General features: G+C 34.9%; 2 protein-coding genes across 6 annotated transcripts in view; one reads left to right on the top strand and one right to left on the bottom strand.

Moving 5' to 3' along the window:
• Positions 1-20365, bottom strand: part of ST18 (ST18 C2H2C-type zinc finger transcription factor) — a 211579-nt gene that overhangs the window by 113930 nt on the left and 77284 nt on the right. The window lies entirely within an intron of this gene.
• LOC310894064 (uncharacterized protein) lies at positions 120-7532 on the top strand. Its single transcript, XM_083823769.1, has 2 exons — positions 120-822; positions 7104-7532. Exons 1-2 carry the CDS (start codon positions 152-154, stop codon positions 7189-7191), a joined length of 759 nt encoding a protein of 252 aa, XP_083679895.1. The 5' UTR covers positions 120-151; the 3' UTR covers positions 7192-7532.

Genomic DNA, 20365 nt, shown 5'->3' with positions numbered 1-20365 from the left:
ATGTTTTGGAAGCTATTTCTTAAATTTCACTGAGACATATAAGTAAGAAAAAAGTAAGAAAAAAAAAACGATCTTTGTCATTAAATCATTCCTAAACAAGTTCATATTTAATGAAACTTTGTTTTATGCATGGTTTATGGTCCAGTAAACAATGATGAAACGGCAAAGAGAACATTGTGTTGACTATACACTTAAAAAACAACATATATACAGTAATATATATAACCTGGATGAGGGGATCGAGTGCACCCTCAGTAAGTTTGCAGATGACACCAAGCTAAGTGCGTGTGTCGATCTGCTCGAGGGCAGGAAGGCTCTGCAGGAGGATCTGGATAGGCTGGACCGATGGGCTGAGGTCAACTGCATGAAGTTCAACAAGGCCAAGTGCCGGGTCCTGCACCTGGGGCGTAACAACCCCAAGCAGCGCTACAGGCTGGGAGATGAGTGGCTGGAAAGCTGCCTGGCGGAGAAGGACCTGGGAATACTGGTTGATAGGCAGCTGAATATGAGCCAGCAGTGTGCCCAGGTGGCCAAGAAGGCCAACAGCATCCTGGCCTGTATAAGAAGCAGCGTGGCCAGCAGGTCTAGGGAAGTGATTGTCCCCCTGTACTCGGCTCTGGTGAGGCCGCACCTCGAGTACTGTGATCAGTTTTGGGCCCCTCGCTACAAGAAGGACATGGAGGTGCTCGAGAGAGTCCAGAGAAGGGCAACGAAGCTGGTGAGGGGTCTGGAGAACAAGTCTTACGAGGAGCAGCTGAGGGAGCTGGGGTTGTTTGGCCTGGAGAAGAGGAGGCTCAGGGGAGACCTCATCGCTCTCTATAGGTACCTTAAAGGAGGCTGTAGAGAGGTGGGGGTTGGTCTATTTTCCCACGTGCCTGGTGACAGGACGAGGGGGAATGGGCTAAAGTTGAGCCAGGGGAGGTTTAGGTTGGATATTAGGAAGAACTTCTTTACTGAAAGGGTTGTTAGGCATTGGAATGGATTGCCCAGGGAGGTGGTTGCGTCGCCATCCCTGGAGGTCTTTAAAAGATGTTTAGATGTAGCCTTTAGTGATATGGTTTAGTGTAGGACTTGTTAGTGTTAGGACAGAGGTTGGACTAGATGATCTTGGAGGTCTCTTCCAACCTAGACGATTCTGTGATTCTGTAATGTACGTGTTTTCAAGTTAGCAAATCTTTAAGTTGCAACCATCATCCTGTTTTGACACTCTAATCATTAGGAGGTTCAAAGTTTACAATAATAATAAGGAAAGGATAAAGAAAGGGTAAGTTTATGCCTCAAACTGCTCATTTTAGAAAAAAAAAAAACTAACAAGAGAATGATGACTTGCTGCAGAAATGTGAATGAAATAATTGTGCACTGTAGTATGCAGTACCTATCATTCAGACTTGCAGTGGTAAGAAATTCTGCAGACCTAATATGAATGCTCAGGTGCAAGACTTTATAGTCCTAAATTAATAAATAAAATCCTCTTCAAAGAGCATAAACAAAATTATAAATTACTTGTTCTAAAACACCAGATAGACCACAGCAAAGACTGAGAGAGAAAGCTTATTTGTAGACTATATAGCAGTTACTTGGTTGCTATTCGAACTTAGGAGAAACTTCAAAAACATAACAGAACTTTAAATTATGAATATTGCACTAAATAGCACAAGCATTTTAAATGTTTTCACCAGAATTTAGCTTATCCGTACAGTTATGAAGAAGACTGGTAACAGTAAAAAAAAAAAAAAAATTCATTCCTCTGCAGAAATAATATGTACTCTCTGTATTCCTACATATTGCAGAATCATTAAATAGATCTATTTTAAAAAGAAAAAACTTGTTTATGATATAGCCTACTTAACAAAATAGGAATCCCTAAGACCCGCCACGAGGGGAAAGATAAAATAAAGAAACTTCAAAATAACTTGGTATCAAAGAAACCAAAGAGATTATATGAGACATACAGGATAACGAGCAATACGGGAGATAAAAGCTTGATTCTTCATGAAGAGATAAGGGAATTAAATATTCTCTGCTGGTGCCAGTAAATTCATTGCACACATTGGCATCATCAGGCACCAAGTGCAGAGTCATTATAGACAATAGCATTGCCAAAGTTGCCAAACCCATGTAGCACCTGGTTGAATAAAAACAATAAATCAGCCTGGAGTGAGTTATGTTAGCAGGCTTATGCTGAGAAAAACTGCCAGATATATATGTAGCAGAAAACTACAAGTCATTAAGCATTTAACTTTGAAATGAAATTTCAAAAATGTATTAACCATGTTTGTACAACATATTACTTCAAAAGTGTCAATTTATAGGAGTAAAAAGGATGATGAAGAAAAGATACCTAATATTAATAACAGAATGATTTATTCAAATAAAATGACACATTGGCTCATGGAAGTGTTAAGACTTTCAGTATGTTCTCTATGAATTACTCCATTCACTGAAGTAACGGAAAGATTCTATCTTTTCTCTGGCCACCTTCTTTTATAAATGTTTACTGAACAGTACCTTAGAGAAAGCCAAGGAATTTTGGAGTATTCCTTTCCTGCCAATAGATTCTACCAGAGAATGCTGGAAATAGACGTTTCAGATGAGTTATCCCAAAGGCTCTTAGTGCAGGTATGCACCCAGTTCTCTTATGCTTTCTATGCAAAAATACACCCTTGAGTATTCAAGGGGTTGTGGACAACTATCCATTTGAGGAATGGAAAAATTTCATCCTTAATGGGCTTTGTTGTTGGGATTGTACTTCACTGAAAGGAAGATTAGAACGTCAGTGTTTAAAGTTAGAATTTTATGCAATTCAGACTGAATGACAGAATTAAAACTGGGAAATGAACATATTTCTCTCTTCAAAGTCTTATTTACTTTAATATATAGCATTAATAAGTTACTGAAAGCAGTTATTTAATAAGCTCTGAAAATTAGACACAGGTGATGTCAAATATGGATTAAACCTTTCAAAGAAATCCCATAATAAGGCTAAATATTAAGACCAAGAAATTTTCTCAGCTCTTTCTGCTAATTAAAAAAAAAATCAAACACATATTTCTCCAGTCATTGTATTATTAAATGCATAAATAACATGCAATAATCAGACTGCTGTTGTGGTAAGAAACTTTCTATCATAGAAGCTACCAGATTTTCATTTGCAATTTAGATAGCTGTTGAGCTGGAAAAACTATTTCGAGTCACAATGTCAGATCATGTCATAATTCAAGTTATTATGTATCTTGACTCAAAAAGCTAAATGACTCTCTCTAGGTCAATCTTACTTTATAGAACTTTTGATTTCTAAATTATTGATCCAATTGCTGGATATATTTGTATCTGTATGTGTCATTCCTACCTTTCACAAATGTTGTTATAAGCACGGGTGACACCTTTATCACTTCCAGTGTTATCCTCTGAAAACTTACATATTTGTAGTATCAAACTGAATTTTGTTTGGGAAAAAAAATTCTTTCCAGCAGAGCAAATGAATCCTGGAAATCTCAACACAAAGCTCACTTATCTCATTGTCTATACAGTTCTGAGAAGTAAAAAATTCAACATAGTCATATAATAACCTGAGCAAGTGACAAGTGTGTCTTTCCCTTAGTTCCTTTCATATCTTTCCTTACCGCCTTTTCACTCAAGTCCCCCTATGGTACTCCTAGGAGGAACATTCCAGGTTCTCTCTCTGAGAAAAGCCTCCCTTCTCTGATTTGTATGTCTGCACGCAAACTCGTGACTTTGTTTCTGTTGCTCACATACCAGAGTTTTCCAGATTAAAGAAGTCACAGGTAAATGTGTACCTGTTGAACTCTGGCCTTTCAGTACAAATTTTTGTCCTCAGAACTCCCTTGTCTTCTAGCTGTGGTTCTTCAGAGTTTTTGTTTGTTTGTTTGTTTTAGTTATCATTATTTATTTATTTTTTATTCTGATAGCCATGTCTGAGGAAAGTGCCTATGCAACCTCTTCTGCTACTCTCTCAACAACATACACAAAACTCTAACAGCTATTGCCAGCAATGTCTGATATGATCCCTGGCAGTTGCTTCCTTCAGGGAAATACTGTACTTCATTTTCAGTTCTTCTCTTCAGTTATGTACAACACATACTTACTATCCAGATTACCAAGAAAATTGTAATGATATTCTAGAAATAGTGAACTTAGTGTTCCTGGGTTTTAAGAAATACAAATGTCAAAGCAAAATTCAAATGGGTCTGATGATTATCACAATGAAAAATCAGCCAGTTAAAAAAGAATTTTATAAAGATATCATGTGTGGATACAAACAGAGAAAATATTGGCATCTTTTCCCTTCTTTTACTCTCAAGTAGTTTGGCACAGGATTAATACTTTTCCTGCTGCTCCCACTCCTAAATTTTTAAGACTCATTTTATAGAAATATCCTACTGAAAACAGTCTGATTTTTATTTTAAATTTTTTTTTTTTCAGGAGAACCATCTTCCTAGTGCAGATTTTTCTATTATATTTTTAAAACATTCTCAGATCTTATTGTTTGTTTAAATCTCTAAATTTATATATATATAATAATATTGCAGTAGTCTTGCTAACCTTTGCATAATGTTATAGTATGTTCGAAGAGTCATGTTATGCAATAATGTGGACATCTTAAGCATTGTATGAAGTCATATTCAATTGTGTATGCAATTTGTGTGTATATAATTACAATTTGATCTAAGTTTACATTCTGATGCGTCTTGTCAGCATTGAAAAATATCATTCTAATACATTAAATAATTGCAATAGTTAATATTACAGCACAGTACACAACAAACTTTAGGCTGTCCAAACTACTATAAATGTTTATAAAATACTCTCACACTTCATATACAAATGCATGTAAACACATATATGTAGGTTTTTATACATAATACATTTAAGCCTTCAGGAAAGAAAAATCTTATTATTTCTAACAGTGAGCAGATCATTTGAATAGTACTAGAAACCTCTGCTAAACAACTAACACAAAAATAATGGAGAACATTTTTTTTTTTTTCCTCAGTGAATCAAATAGGTCTGCAAAAATGCCAGGTCTTTAATCATAAAGAATTTAAAATGATTAGATCCAGAATGGGATAACAACTATCTGAAATAGGAGGGAAGTATGTTGCCATGGCCCATGCTTGCTTTCTTTTCTTACACAGTTTGTTGAACAGCCTACATGGCCTTAGGCTATTCTGGACCTAATCCTAGGAAATGAGCCAAGCATGATAAATAAGACTGAATGTTGGGAGTGGCTAGTGTTCACCACAGTGTCATTAAGCAGTCTCTAGACTGCAGTCAGTAGCCCTGAATAACTAAGTATATAACTAGCCTTTCCAAAAACAGTCTTTAACACTCAGTCAGTCCCTCTGTGCTAGAAATTTCAACAAAGAATACTTGGAGAACTCAGCAAATAAACACTTCTCAAAAACTCCAAGTACATCAACATGTGCTTTATACTTCACTTCGAGGTATATACTCTACTACCAGATGTGAATTGCTTTTGAAAATATTGATCAGATTGCCTAATCCTATGTCTGTAGAAGTCGCCAGTAAAATATTTCTAATATCATTACAAAGAGAAAAAATAGGCCCATCACCAAGACCAAAGTTAGGCCCATCCCTCCTGACAGATATAAGTGATGGGAATGTTTTGCTAAATTATTTGTAAACAATTTCAGACAACAAGAGAAGGTATGTTAACAACAGACAAAGCAAAAATTTTGGATCAGGGTAGGTTTTTCTTAGTGACTTAAACTTTGTAACTGTTAAATAATTTTTCCTCGATTTCACACAAGAAAAGTAAAAATAAAACCTAATCCTCCCACCTCACCAAACAAACAAAAAATCCTCATCTATTCTTCTTTTCTTTTGGAGAAAATATGGCAATTTGTATTCCAATTTTTCAAGCCAAAGTTACAGGGGGCTAAAATAGGGCTTTATAATGGAAGTTGATTGCAACCCTAACTATAGAGGGGCTACTGCCTTTCCATAATAAAGAGCTGTGTATTTCCAAGGAGAGGAGGAGAATACTGCTCTGCATGACTTCTTGTAATTTTGCTTCTTTAAATTAAGGTTGTGTCTCGGGAACTTTCTTAGTTCTTTTGAGCATGAAGTTTGATATTTCAATTCATGCGGTTTTAATTTTGATCTAGCACACTGACATTTTGCAGTTGATACATTTTAGAAATGGGGAAAAATATGAAGCTTTGCAGTTTTTCAGAGCTGTGATCCTAATTTAGTTTGTTTTTTTTTCTTTCTCTTTTTATATGAATCACATGAAAAGGCCACGCATGCTAAAGCAGCAATTTAAACATATTTGGATTTAGTTTGCTTGCTTTGTATTGTCTTCTTGCTTAACGGTAGAATGATTTTTGGCTGTTTAAATTTCAGTCTGGAATGAGTACTAGCTGTTTTTCCTTTTTCTGGGCATAAAATGGGGGAGACCACAGAGACAGTGTCAAGAACGTAAACTGTGATTATAATAACCAGTGCCCAGGTATGAGATTATTAGCCTCTGTTTCTACTGTACACAGGCTTAACTAGCATTAAAAGGCTTTTAGGTGGCTGGATACTTCACCACCATTAAAGGCTGCTGAAAAAAAGTAAACAGCAAGTAAAAGAATGAGATTTTGTAAGCATAAAATTAGAATATTTTTCAAATATTTAAAAGTTGGATTGTTTTTTTCTCAGTGTCTTCAAAAGAGTTTAAAAGAGATGAGATTTGACAAGATATACATTGATGGAGCAAAGATTTAAGTGCATATAAAACCAGACATATGCAAAACTTTTATACAGATTCAGTTCCATTCTTATTGATTACTCCATTTTTATTTACATCTGAAAAAAAAATCAAGATAGTATTTGTGTTACATTCCCGATTAATGAACCTAACACTGTTAAATGCTTTCATTATAGCGATAGGTCATAGCATTCTTCCAAATTTTAGAGTCTTGTACTAAAGCACCAAATTTAAGAGACTACCATACTTATAAGCAAACCTACAGAGCATAAAAGCTTTCACCTATTTATGGAAATTAAGCACAAATCTTCATTTATACAAAAGTGTTTTGTTTATTTGTTTGTTTTTGTTTCTGTTTTCCTCATAGGTTGAAAACTCTTTGGACAAGAATTGTAATATACCAACAAGTTGCTAAAAAGCTCTTGCAATTAATTTCTGCAATATTAAAATTGTAAATGACTATGGAGGAAATCAGATAAAAAAATAATTCTCTCCTCCCCAAAGTATTAATTGAAATAATGCAATAAAGAACTGTATGTGAAGGCAGAATTTCCTTTCAAAAGATTTCAACACTGAAGAAGTATGAAAGGTGATCTACACTACATTTGGACAAGATTAAATTTCTCCTTACACCTAAACATATAACACATGTACTTTGTTACCATGTATTGCTGTGTATTGTCTTTGACTCTAAACTTATACTTTCCAAAACTGAAAACAGGAATGTCATTGATCAGAAATATTGTACAGAAAACAATAGCTTGTCATTTCGCACTTAAAAAGGGTGCTCTTACAAGAGAAGAAAACTGAGAAAGAGAAGAATCATGCCTTTTGCATATCCAGGAAGAATATTTTCTTTCTGTTTTAGGCACTCAAAGTCAAAAAAAAAAGTATTGTGTCTTGAACGAGAAGTAAAACTTTTTATCTTCAAATCTCCAAATCTCTTTAAATAAAGACCTGAAAGACTACTTACTATAAATAATGCTGTAAAAAATATATGGACCACTTTTTTTTTTTTTTTATAAATCATTTCCATATGCAGGATGTTTCAACACTTTTTATAATGTATCTAAAATGTAATTTTATCTAGAAAATGGAAAATCATCATATGATTATATATTTTTCACACTGAATTCCCATTTCCATACAAAGAAGAGCTTGACCCAAATTATGAGAGTAAAACACTGTCCTTTAAATAAAACATAAATGCCATTTTCACTTTTCAAACAAAATGCACAAGTAGATGACTGAATAAATATACATTTATTCAGGTGATATTTAAATGGGAAGCTAGTGTAGCTTCCCTTTTTTTTTTAACAAAACAAAACAAACAAAAAAAACAAATGTAGTGTAAAACTCAAGCTGGTTGAAAATCCATATCTTCATGGTTCAGCCTTGCATTAAGAAAATAATTAAGTACAAATGCAATCCTTTGAATCAACATTTATTGCTCATTTATTCAAACGATAGTCAGAATCAGAGATTTAAATCATTATGATTTATATCTAACTATGTTCTGCAAGCATTGTCTAAAATATTGCAGTTTAAGCTCCGTGGAACTTTACCTCCATGCAGTCCATGGATATTAAATTAGAATTGAGTAAGGCCAGAAAAAAAAAAACAAAAAACGTTAGGTTGTGGGTAGATCAGCTGGTATTTTTAATTCTGCATATTAGGTGTCATTGACAGAAAAACAAAATAAAATCACAAACACACGAGGAATGGAGTAAAAATTGAGCATTTGATTGTTTTACTAATTCACTTACTGAAGATATGACTAGTTTTATAATGTTTTAAAGCATTTCTGTACATTAATTTGCATAGTGGTGTATTTAGAAAATCCATTAAAGACAGAAATTCTGGTGGGATAAGCACTCTCAAACACAGAACAAGAAGCAAACAGCTCATAAGTTCCAGTATAATGTCTTTATAAAAAGTCATCTTCAGATAAATCGATGGTCAGAGTTAAATCCACTGAAGGAAGAAAATGCACATCCAGGCTTTAAATGTCAGTCATTTTCTTAATTACTTAGATCTGCTGAAATTATTTTGCTCTTTGTCTCAGAGGCTTAATCTTTCCATAAATAAACTCTATATGCAGGAGTTAAAAACACACCTACTTCATTCATACAACCCACTAGACCTTTTGTCACTAAGAAAAGGCCTGTCACTGAGACTCTAACACATTTCAGCATGGCTGACAGCATTCCCAAGAAAAAATGTGCAGTTCATTGTCAAGTATTGACCAATAGTACACCACCAACTTTTAACAGTTAGTTAGAGTGTTATAGCCATTCTAAAATGATGTTCTCAAGGAATAATACAGACAAAAGCCACTTTCTGCTAAAAGAACAAAATAATTGAGGTTTTAGGGGACAGTACCAACAGCCTAACAGTTTTTCCAAAAATCAGCTTATTAGAGTAAACAGCTACTGCTTATTAAAAAGACCAGGTTTAATATATGTGAGACTGAAGATTCAACAGTTATTCACTCTTAAGTTTCTACATGGAGCATTGCAAAGGGCTAGTTGACCTTACACACTCTTCAGATAGTAATGCTGAGTCCAAGAGCATGTGTTATCTAACAAGCCCAGAATTTTCTTTCTTTAACTTCAGACCTTACACATACTTTTTTTTTTTTTTTGGTGGCCTAAAAGTATATAAGCATCTGTTAGCAGAAGCCCTTTATTTCGCATAACAAGAGAATTCTGTTTATAATGTGTCACCAGCTGCTCAGTTGAAATGGGTTCTATTAGAACTAATTTAATTTTACATAAGTTGATCTATTTGCATTCTGAGTCTCCAGTTAAACAACTAGGTATTATTTTGTAGACTGATCCTGTTTCAAGCCTCAGTGTATGGACAATGCTTAATCAGTGTGTACATCAGGAAATAAACATAATCGGCAAGTGCATTAATTAAGCCTGGAAAATTTTGTGACATGCATACACTGTATAGATTAACAAGGCAATTCATTAGAAATCTTAATTACAGAATATTATATTTTCCGTACATTTTATTTTATGATGCTTCAGATGAGTTTTCTCTGAATACAGAAACCATCTACACTTCTCTGAGTAGACAGTGAGATCCTTTTAACTCAGACACATCTGTGTAGCCTCTAGTCTGGAAGCCTCTATGGAAAACACGCTTTGTTATCTTCAGCCAGATAACCTGATATGCTCTCTTAAACATGAGGTTGCTAATCAAATGTTAATATGCAGGTGATTGAAAAATAAATACAAAATGAAACATAAAGATAAAAGTGTTGTTTGGTGATTTAGGGCCTCTCCTCATCCTTCAAACCATTTTTAAAATCATATTTATTTCTGAAAATATGATTTCTGAAAAATGACCTAAGGCTTAATCCATAGCATTCAGGTTTCAGCAAAAAAACCCTCTATTGAATTCAGCATGCTTCAAGCTTTTAGTATAGTCAAAACTCCAGTCTGAAGTAGAGATGTCAATAAATTCCAAACATATATGGTGGTAAGCATACGGCCTCTTCTCTGTCAAAAAACCCTGCTTAATTGACTCCCTAGCTAACAAAAGATCTCATCCTACCATACAGCTTCATGTAACTTGTTAAGAGGCTCTGCATGTGGAATAAAGAAGGGTTGGCTCATTAGAAGTTCAGGGAAACAACTAAGAAGTTTATAGCATAAGTGGAAATTATGCAAAACACTTTATATGTCAGACTGGAGTAATATCATACAACTGACTTGGTCTGAAGTTTTTCCATACTGCTGGAGGAAGACTTGGGAGGTTAGCATATATTTCTCATCTAGCCAAGAATTAGGTTATTTCAGAGCTGTACATTAGTAAGCTCACTGTATTACTTCTAAGCCTTGCACATATGAGTTAGTCCTTTACAGATCTAATTTTACAGAGAAGGCTACCATGATATCAAATAATGCTAAAATGGATCCAGCAGTACTTTCTGAAGAGGGAGACTGGCACTGTTTCCAACAGTAAAATGGCATGTAATTGTGTTTAGAAAATAAGAAATATTTAAAAGGACAGAAAGCTTATATAAATCTGCTTCTCATCCATTGTGTGTTCCTCATCCAGATATTCAGTCCAAGAACATTCCCTGAAGCACGTGTAAGTTTAGCTTATTATTCCAATAACACTAGCACACTCTCTCTAAATTGTTGGCTAGCAACCTGAGAAGGAAGTTTCTACATAGACAGAAGAACATGAACTATCTCCTCTCTAACACAATATAAGGCATCCTTGTTGCCCTTTTAGGAACTCCATTTCAGTCATGATCTCAAAATCCCAGTTAGAAGTTCCACATAGATCTTCATCTCAACAAAAGCAATCTGCATAAATCACCAGTAGATTTACTGTTGGGAAATATTCTTACCATCACAAGAATAGGTGAAATGAGGTCATGAGTCTTTGCAGCTATCATAGCCAAGTTTATTTCTAAGAAAATAGGTGTGGTTTAAGTCCAAAGTTAATTTAATTTAGGTCCAACAGAAAAGATGAAATCTGAAATCAAGTCTGGAGGTTGGACCAGATCACCTCCAGAGGTCCTTTCCAACCTCAACCATTCTGTGATTCTGTGATTCTGTGATTCTGTGATTCTGTGAATAGTAGCAAATAGGTACACTTTCATATTTCCCTTCTACCATAGTACAGGACAAATTCTGTTCTTGTTTATACCATGCTTTGGATGTAAAATATTAGTTTGAACTGCCAGGGTTGCCTGCCCTTTGTTACGTTTAATATTTGTTACGTGTAATATTCAGTGGAAGAAGTCAGTTGAAGCCTGAACATTGATTCACATTAAGATGAGTAAAATCTATGGGCTTTAACTTGAAACTTCAAAAACACTGTCAAACAAGAGTTACGGTCTGGTCTGTTGCTAGCAGAAATGCCAAGCAGTGCCCATATTAGGATGGTCCCTTGGCATCTGCATGAGTCATAAACGTGTTTTTTGGCCACCACTTCATTTATTGCTCATTATGTTTGTTGTGGACTGTTAAAGGCAGATATAAATAGAAAAATGCTTACGTAATATGATGGACAGATTTTGTTTAAACATTTTCAATAGCCTAGCCAAAACCTGACAAAGTAGCTATTATTGGCATTTGAAAATTCTCATCCCATAAAGGATTATTCATGTATACTTAGGCCACAATTACCGTTTTATTTGTGGCAACAGCCATGACAAAAAAAAAAAAAAAAAGGAGAAAACCAGGGGCTAATATATTCAGTGAAAGCACTTAGTAGATATATGAAATATTCATGTAGGGGACACAGGGCTTAACAGCACAATAAAAATGCATTCCCAAAACAGAGGCCAGATCACTTAAATGAGATGGAAAAGGATATGTGACAGCACCAAACCCTTGTCCAGAGTTCTGGCCTAAAGGCAATGAAATAAGTGAATTGACAATCTGGGTGAAGCTTTTGTTGTTAAGAGTAATAATTCACAGATTCTTTGTATGAACACGACATGAGAAAATTACTTTTGCACCCAGTTCTTCCTTCATTCCTAAATGGGCCTATGATATAGCTCAAGTATCTTAAAAGGACATTGGCCATTGTAACAGTTCAACAAGATATAAAATAAAAGATTAAAGTTCAAAAAGTTCCCTAATCCTGCAGTAATACTTTCATTCACATCAGAAATTGTACTCATTGCTTTCGTGAGACCACTAAATTATGATATTGTCTGTTTTTTAAGTTAAAAAAAATAACTGATACCTTTTTATAAAGTTCACTTGAAGTATAAATTTACTTGCAATAGTTTATCTGTTACAAACTATTTTTGCCTTTGAGCAGTGACTTTGTCACATCATCAAGTCATGGAAAATTCAATCTGTCATAGGCTGAAGGGCCAAACCATAATATCTTCTTCATTACAGCATCAAAAAGGGAGATACAGGAAATTATATTGATGGTAAATTACTTGTCTCAAATCTCAACAGTCAGAGGACTTTTCTAATTATATCAATGCATAAGAATATAGTCCTATATCATTGCTGATTTCATAAAGCATGGAGGTCATCTGAACAAGTGTGGACAAACTATTATTTTTTTTTTCAGCTGTATGCTGTAGAGTACGAGATTATCAGAAATAAGTAAGCCTTTTTCTACCTGTATTATCTGAGTCTGAGTCACCAGCAGTGGTGATAAACAGAATTTACCTGCATGTAAATGAAACAAATTCTGAGATTCTTAAATCCTCAAAATCTTAAATTCTATAAATCTCTTAAGAAATAATTGCAAACATCCTTCACAGGGCCAAAATACTTTATTTAAAACTATGGTATTGTTAACTGGGTTTTACAGATATCCACATGTATATAACTGCATTAGAATATTTATTAACCATGAACTACTCCACTAGAGGATTTTCCTATCCTAGTAAAATCATACAGACAGATAGAAATGGCTATTACTACAGTCGTGAAGGGAAAGTTTGCAGAATTGGCTTAAACCACACATGCCCAGTTATCCCTGAACTTAATTTGAATAGTTCAGCAGTGAATTTTTCAAACCCACCAGCTTAACTGTCTTACTTATTAAAACATTATGCAATCACACATATTTGCACATACAAATAAATATTTTGGGCATGTAAGACATAGGATTTCCAGATGCTAAGTGTCGACATTTGAAAATGTGACCCTAAGTGTCATATACTACCCTTGATTGATGCACACAGATCAAAATGACTTCAGAGAGGGTTCTACACACAGATTGAGGGTAAGATATGGCTGTAATAAAATGAACATTAATCTATGAACAGTGTTGTTCTCCACCATAGGGCAATGATAGATTCACCGTAAACCTTTTCCATCTGTGCACTGTAGTGTTCTTATGCCTCTACTAATATTCTTCCATAATTATAGCAGTGTTTTTGAACACTATGTCAGATTGTAAGCAAACAAAAAATTAAAGTTAAAAATAAAAATGGAGGTGAAAAAATGTAAGAAACTGACGAAAAAAATCTGTAACATGGAAATGAATCTGCCTGTAGATGGAAAAAATAATTCCAACTAATATCATTGATATCATTACAATATATATAGATTGGAAAAAAGAGCATATGACAAAGCATTGAGAGAATCATGGTTCACAAGAAATGGTCAGCACCATACCAACAATGGAAAAGTGAGAGCTGTGGTACTTCTTCCTCTCTAGCCCATTAGGTTCATTCATCAGCGTTTATCTTAGTGATGCATAGAAGATGAAACATGGTGTGAACATACAAAAGATTCTACTTTTACAGAACATGTCTCAAAGCAAGTTCATGGCTTAGGTAAGTGCATTGAAGCAAATACTGAAAAACAATACTCTAATACTCATTGCTTTATTTGCTGATAATAACTGAATTCAATTTAATATTATTTGATCATTTAAAGAGCTGGTTGAATAATGAAAAGAATTACTCATGAGTATTTTAGTATCAGCTGATGGAAAAATGTGAATAGGTCACATAATTAAACATTATTTGACTATCTATACAACTAATTGAATAATGGAAACATTTATTCACCAATAATACATTCATCTATCTACAGAAGAAAGGAAACAAACAATTTGTAAATTAGACCTGCATTAAAAGGATCTGATGAATATCTGTAATATTGTCCAAAATTTCTGTCATTGTTACAAAGAATATGAAAGCTTACTGAACTAATATTGTCATTTGCAATGACAGAACCTCAAAGGGGAAATAATTTGGCTAGAGCACACTCGTATCATTAATCCACTGTATATTTAACTTGATGAATGGGATGACATTTCAAAGCACAGAAGGAAGAATAATCTAACGTTTTAGGTAGAGGACCAAGAACTAGATGACCTGGTTTCTACTTCTAGTCCTATCGTCAATTATTTTCATCGAGTTTTCACCTCCCTACCTGGAAATCACTCGTTTCTGAGCTAATTACTTTCACCTTAGGAAAAGCTATGAGCTTTATTCACAGTCCAGTGAATAACTGAGTACTCTTAACTACCTTTGAGTTAGGGAGAGTGCATTAACAATGATATAATTAAATAAGCCTTAGAAGAACAGAATACTTGAAAGAAACAGTATTCTTACAAGGTACCTCACTTCAGCTTCTTAAGGGTTCCTGTGAAGAGAGCTTTCACCAGTGAGTGAAATCAATGATTAAGTGTGAACAACTTTAGTGATTGGTGATGTTACTTGACACTTTACAAAAATGATCAGCCTGAAACACAATAAAACCAAAGTGGTTGGAAACACAAAAATAAAGCTGTGAAAGCTGTCCTCAGTTGGTGTTTTATGCAGTCTTTGAGTTTACTAAACCAGTGCAAGAACAGAGGTGATGAAGCAGCAGGAAAAAAATCACTTCCCTCAGGAATCTCAGTTTATCAGAAATGCCAAATTCCCAATGTCCATAGAGATGAGCAAATCTCAGCCTTCAGAAGATGCAGGATGCTTTCATTATGCACATTATCTGTAGGGACTTGGAAAGTGGCATACAACTCTACTCTGGATGAGCAGCATTAAGCTTTCCTTTCTGCATTTTTTCTCTAATTATTAGTCAGACTTTGAAAGAGAAAGGCTTTCCAGGGCATTCTGCTGGATGAGTTTTATAAAGGGTTCCTGACTCTTCTGCTACCTCAATTCTGTTGTTCCTGTTCTCTGCTCCCAAGCAGAAAGAAGTAGAATTAAAACGTGCAAGGTATTTGCTGTTACTCAAAACAAAACAAAACAAAACAAAACAAAACAAAAAAACAGCAGATTAGAATTAAGAAAAGGGCAACAGTGTTGTAAAATAATCAAAATAAAATGGATATTTTCTTGTGCCTCAAGAAATATTTTGTATTTATATTTTTTTTTCTTCTAAGAGGGTCAAATGACTGCTTATTTTAATCTGAAGAGGTCACTAAAACTATACAAACAAGTTTGAGATGTGTAAAAACTACTCCAATCAAAGCATCTACTCCACATCAAAGCAAAGACTAACATGACCAAAAGCTTATATGCTAATTTATGATTATACAGAACTCAGCTGTAATTGTATTATTTTATGTTAAGGCACAATACCAAATGTCAACAAGAAAAAACAGTTTGAAGTTAATGTTTTAACCATTTTAGTTCTGACAAAAATGTAATTTCCCCTTGTACATACACCTTTCCTTTTCAAATTTAATTAATGCAGAACTTAACACTTTAGTGAAGCATTTTGACTTTAACAGAACTGTACATTTTCTGAGCAGCAATACTGATCAGCCCTTAGCTATAAAGCTGTATATAAACGAATGAGTTGAACTAGCTTGCAAAGCCCAAACCTGAATTTTAATATAGCTCTGTACTTTTTTTCTGTGCCTACCTCTTCTGAGTACAGTATAATAAAGTACAGGTGATGAATATTTATTCAACCCTGATTATACTTGAGCTGCATTAGTGTACTTTAGATTTAAGCTCTGTTGTTTCTACTGCTGATTCTCGGCATGGTAATTTTTTATATTTTAGATCTTTTGATTTACACATAAAACTATACTTATTATAATGTCTGCATTATTAACCCTCCTTTCTGTTCTACATTCTATTCATGATGGTATTGTATTCATGCAGTGGGTTATTATATTTACAAACTTGCCTTATTTACTGTAAATGTAGAAATTACTATTATTAACTGTGCATTCAGTTCAAAACTTAGAAAGCTATTCAGATTGAAAGTAGGCTCTTATGCTGCTTAAAATATTCCACTACCAAGAACGTGGATACATTTAGTTTTATTTTTGAACAGAGAGATGAAGCTCTTGCTATTGTGCAGTAAAAAGTTTTGTTGCCTTCACAAACAGTGCAGGACCCTATAAGATACTTGCAAGGGGAAACCTGACCATGAAGACCTCTAGAGGCCAAGAATGAGGCTATGAAGGCCACCCAGATATTATCCTTTCCTACCAAGACATTGTTTCCTTAACCAATCCGTTCAGAGTCTCTTTGACTTACAGTTAATAAGATATCGGTGAGACGGAAATTTCCAAGTGTAGATACAGGTTACTATGACTGGGAGACTTGAGTTGTACTGCTGCATGTGGTAATGCCACATGGACTGACAACAGTAAAGTCATCTTAGTCCCACCACAGCAAGTTTGTTTATGATTGTGTTTTGACTGTATGAACATTACAAGCCCTCAGCATTTTTTCCCAGCTTATTTTATTTTATTTTATTTTATTTTATTTTATTTTATGGCATATTAGATAGTGAGGAACAAGCAACTCTGCTAGGAATTACCTTCTAATGTGAACCTAACTTTATGACTCACACAACTGAGTTCTGCAGAAAAGAAGGAAACTCATCCACATCACCCAGCTCAGCACTGAGGGAAACATTTCTTCCCAGACCCAAACAACAATTACTGCAATGGCAAAAAGCAAGTATAAACTTGCTGTAAACTGGGTAAGAACAGAGCGAAACATAAATATTGTCTCCACCCTTGTACACCACAGATGAACTGTTTTCCACCCTTTTCATACAAGTTACCAGATAGATGGTAGCATTTAACTCTACCACCATAACTGAAATCTTGGAAAAACAAACAAAACAAACAAGAAGCAATGGAGAGAAAGGAATACACTGCAGATTTCTTAAGATTTCTTCTACTGCCTTTATATGCACTCCTTCTTCCTTCATTTCTCTTCCTTCCTCCTCACACAGGGTTTACAAAGACTATCAAAAGATAAGGACAAGAAGATAACATTTGCACGTACACAAAGAAAAGTTTGGTTAAATTCCCTGCAGCCAGAAAACAAATATCACATCAGAATTTGTTAAGCTTTCAGTGTGTATTGGGTTTATGTGGCATGATGTTTGGTTGTGGGGGGCTGCAGGAGTGGCCTCTGTGAGAAGAGACCAGGAGTTACCCCTATGTCAGACAGTCAGTTCCAGCCAGCTCCAAAAGGGACCTGCCACTGTGTGGTGGAAAGAAGAGGGTGGATGGGAGGAAGGCGTTTTCAGTTTTGTCTTTGTATTTCACTAACTTACTCTACTTTTAATTGCCAATAAACTAGATTAATATTCCCAAACTCAGTCTGTTTTGCCCCCTGTGGTAACTGGTGAGTGATCTCCCTGTCCTTATCTCAACCAATGAGCTTTTTTATCTTCTGCTCTTCTCCTGTCCTGCTGAGGAGGGAGAGAAAGAGGGTGGCTTGGTGGGCACCTGGCAGTTAGCTAGTGTTAACCCACCACACACTGCATGCAAAAACAGTGCTTTCAAGGTATAAAAATATAGAACATTTTTATATGATTTTGTTTCAGTTAGTTCCTTCAACCAAAATTGTCAAGGTATGCTACAGGACCAATAAAAGAAAGTAACAGTGTTAAAAATCATATTCTCTGAAAAACTGAACTATGTGAGAAATGAACTGGTGTATGAAATTAAGAAAAAAAAAAGGACTGAGAGGAGAAGTAAGATGGTCTATTACTCATTATTTAAAATTGTCTATTAATAGCACCTCATCTTTTTCTGAGAGAATCTTATTATTTCAGTAAGTCTGTATACACACACACAAATGCATACACATTTCCCGATCTAAAAAACTGAAGTATAACATAGCAAAATAAAGAACAGAACAGTGGCAAAAAGTGATGCAGTGCAGTAAAGACAGCAAAAATAACATAATCAGTCAGATTATGGTGATTATAGGCAGAGCCTATGCCAGTAGTTTTGACCTAGGTATTTGTAAAAGGCAATCACTTTCTCAGTTACATTTCTTAATGAGATGGACTAGAGATGAAGTGAGCAAGCACCCCTATACCAAGGGACATATTTCTGAAAAGTGGGTATCAGCATTCCCTCAAGAGAGCTGTCATCTCACTCTAACTGAGCAATTTAACAGCTCCAGTCCATTTGGATATTTAGCTTGCCTTAGATCAACAAAAATAACAAACAGCCACAAAAGGTGGCTGATAAAGAGCTTGGAAGATCTTGAATATCCTCAGAGACCAACTCTAACAGTCAATTATCATCCCCCAAGAGACAGTTTCCTTCATGAGAAAAAATGTAGAGTGACCAGCTTGATGATGTTGTAACTTAGCTACAGAGGCCTTTAGGAACTCATCACAAATGAAATATTAATGAGGCAGTGGAGCCCAGAGAATTCAAACAGTATACACTACCAGAAATTAAATTGTTAAATATTTTGGCCATCCGCCATTTCAGTGATCATTAGTCTGAAATATTTGGCTAGTAAATTCAGTATCTTTAATTTTAATCAGATTTGAGTGTTTGCAAATGATGCAGCTGTTGCTATAAAGATAATTAAATAACCAAATAGCCAACAACTTTATTATTTATTTTTTTTTTGGTGAGATTTGAAGATTAGATCTATTTGCAAACTCCTCAGACCCCACTGCTCTCAGTACTGGAAAAGGAGCAATTTCAATGAGTGATCTGTGTGAAACGTATTTCCTATCTCAGTCCAGTTCCAAACAATGTGTCACAGACCCCACAAGTATCACTAACATAAAAGGCATCTTTGGCTTTAGTCTCAGTAGAAAGTCAGAAAAAAACACAAAGATGCAATTACACACTTTTTCCCCTTACAATTGATCCTACTATGTAAAAAGCAAGCTGACGGCCTGGATCAGGAAGAAGGAATTCACTGTTAACGCTCCCTGTACTGACTTGTTTTGTCTGCTAGTTAGTAGTGGAAAACACATCTGAGTCTCAAGATATCCTCATCCCCCTACACCAACTTCAGGAATTACAAAAGAGGATGGTTTTATTTTGATTATGATGAATGTACTGAGTCACATTCTGCTCATTGCAAATCACTATAAATTCACAGTAAATCAACTTACTCCAACAGACTTACTCTAAAGTTGTTTTGGCGTAGTGATCGCTGGCTCTGTAGACTGCTGCTGATCTTTGTCTTGTGAGGCAAATTTGTGTTTAGTCTTTACTATCAGAAGCAGCAAAATGTTTTTCAGAATGTAATACAAAGTACAACTATTTCCCCAAAGTCATAGTTTATTTCTTTCATCATACTTAAAGAGAGTATTTTGAAATAAGAATCACATAATAGACTGTGGATTATAGGTCCTACCCAAGAGATATTCTGTCAGAGAGAACTCAAGGATGCATTGAATCCTAAGGAAAACAAGAGTTTTTTGTGCAACTGAAGATAGCGTATCTACTTTCCAGTACAATTGCTTTGTATGCACACGTGATTTCATGGTGTATTCGTGCTCAGCCCATGATATGGTAGCCCAGAAAAGCTCAAATACTTTAAAATAGTCCCTATAAAGCAGCACAAGGCATGACATGAAATATCCCAGTATGTATAAATATAACCTGCTTCAATGGTGATGATATTTTGATCCAAGCAAAATAGGACTTTTTATGCAAGACTCACATTCAAAATCTCACAGAATCTCTCCCTGATGCTGACATGAAAGTCAGAAACATGACCTAGGTGTCACCCACATAGCCACATTTTTTTTTTTTTGGTTTTGTTGTTGCATTTGTATGCTAATCACATAAGAAGCAAAAATAGGCTTAGATTGGAAATCAAAGATTGGTTGTATACAGGTAATAGAGTGCTTGAATGCTTTATTTAAAGATAGAAGGCTCTTGAACCAGGCTTTATTATTGAACTAAGACTATCTATCCTTTTTGACACTTTTT

The sequence above is a fragment of the Anser anser genome (genome assembly GCF_964211835.1).
Source record: "Anser anser genome assembly, chromosome: 2".
NCBI classification, from domain to species: domain Eukaryota; kingdom Metazoa; phylum Chordata; class Aves; order Anseriformes; family Anatidae; genus Anser; species Anser anser.
This window is presented reverse-complemented; position numbering and strand designations above follow the sequence as displayed.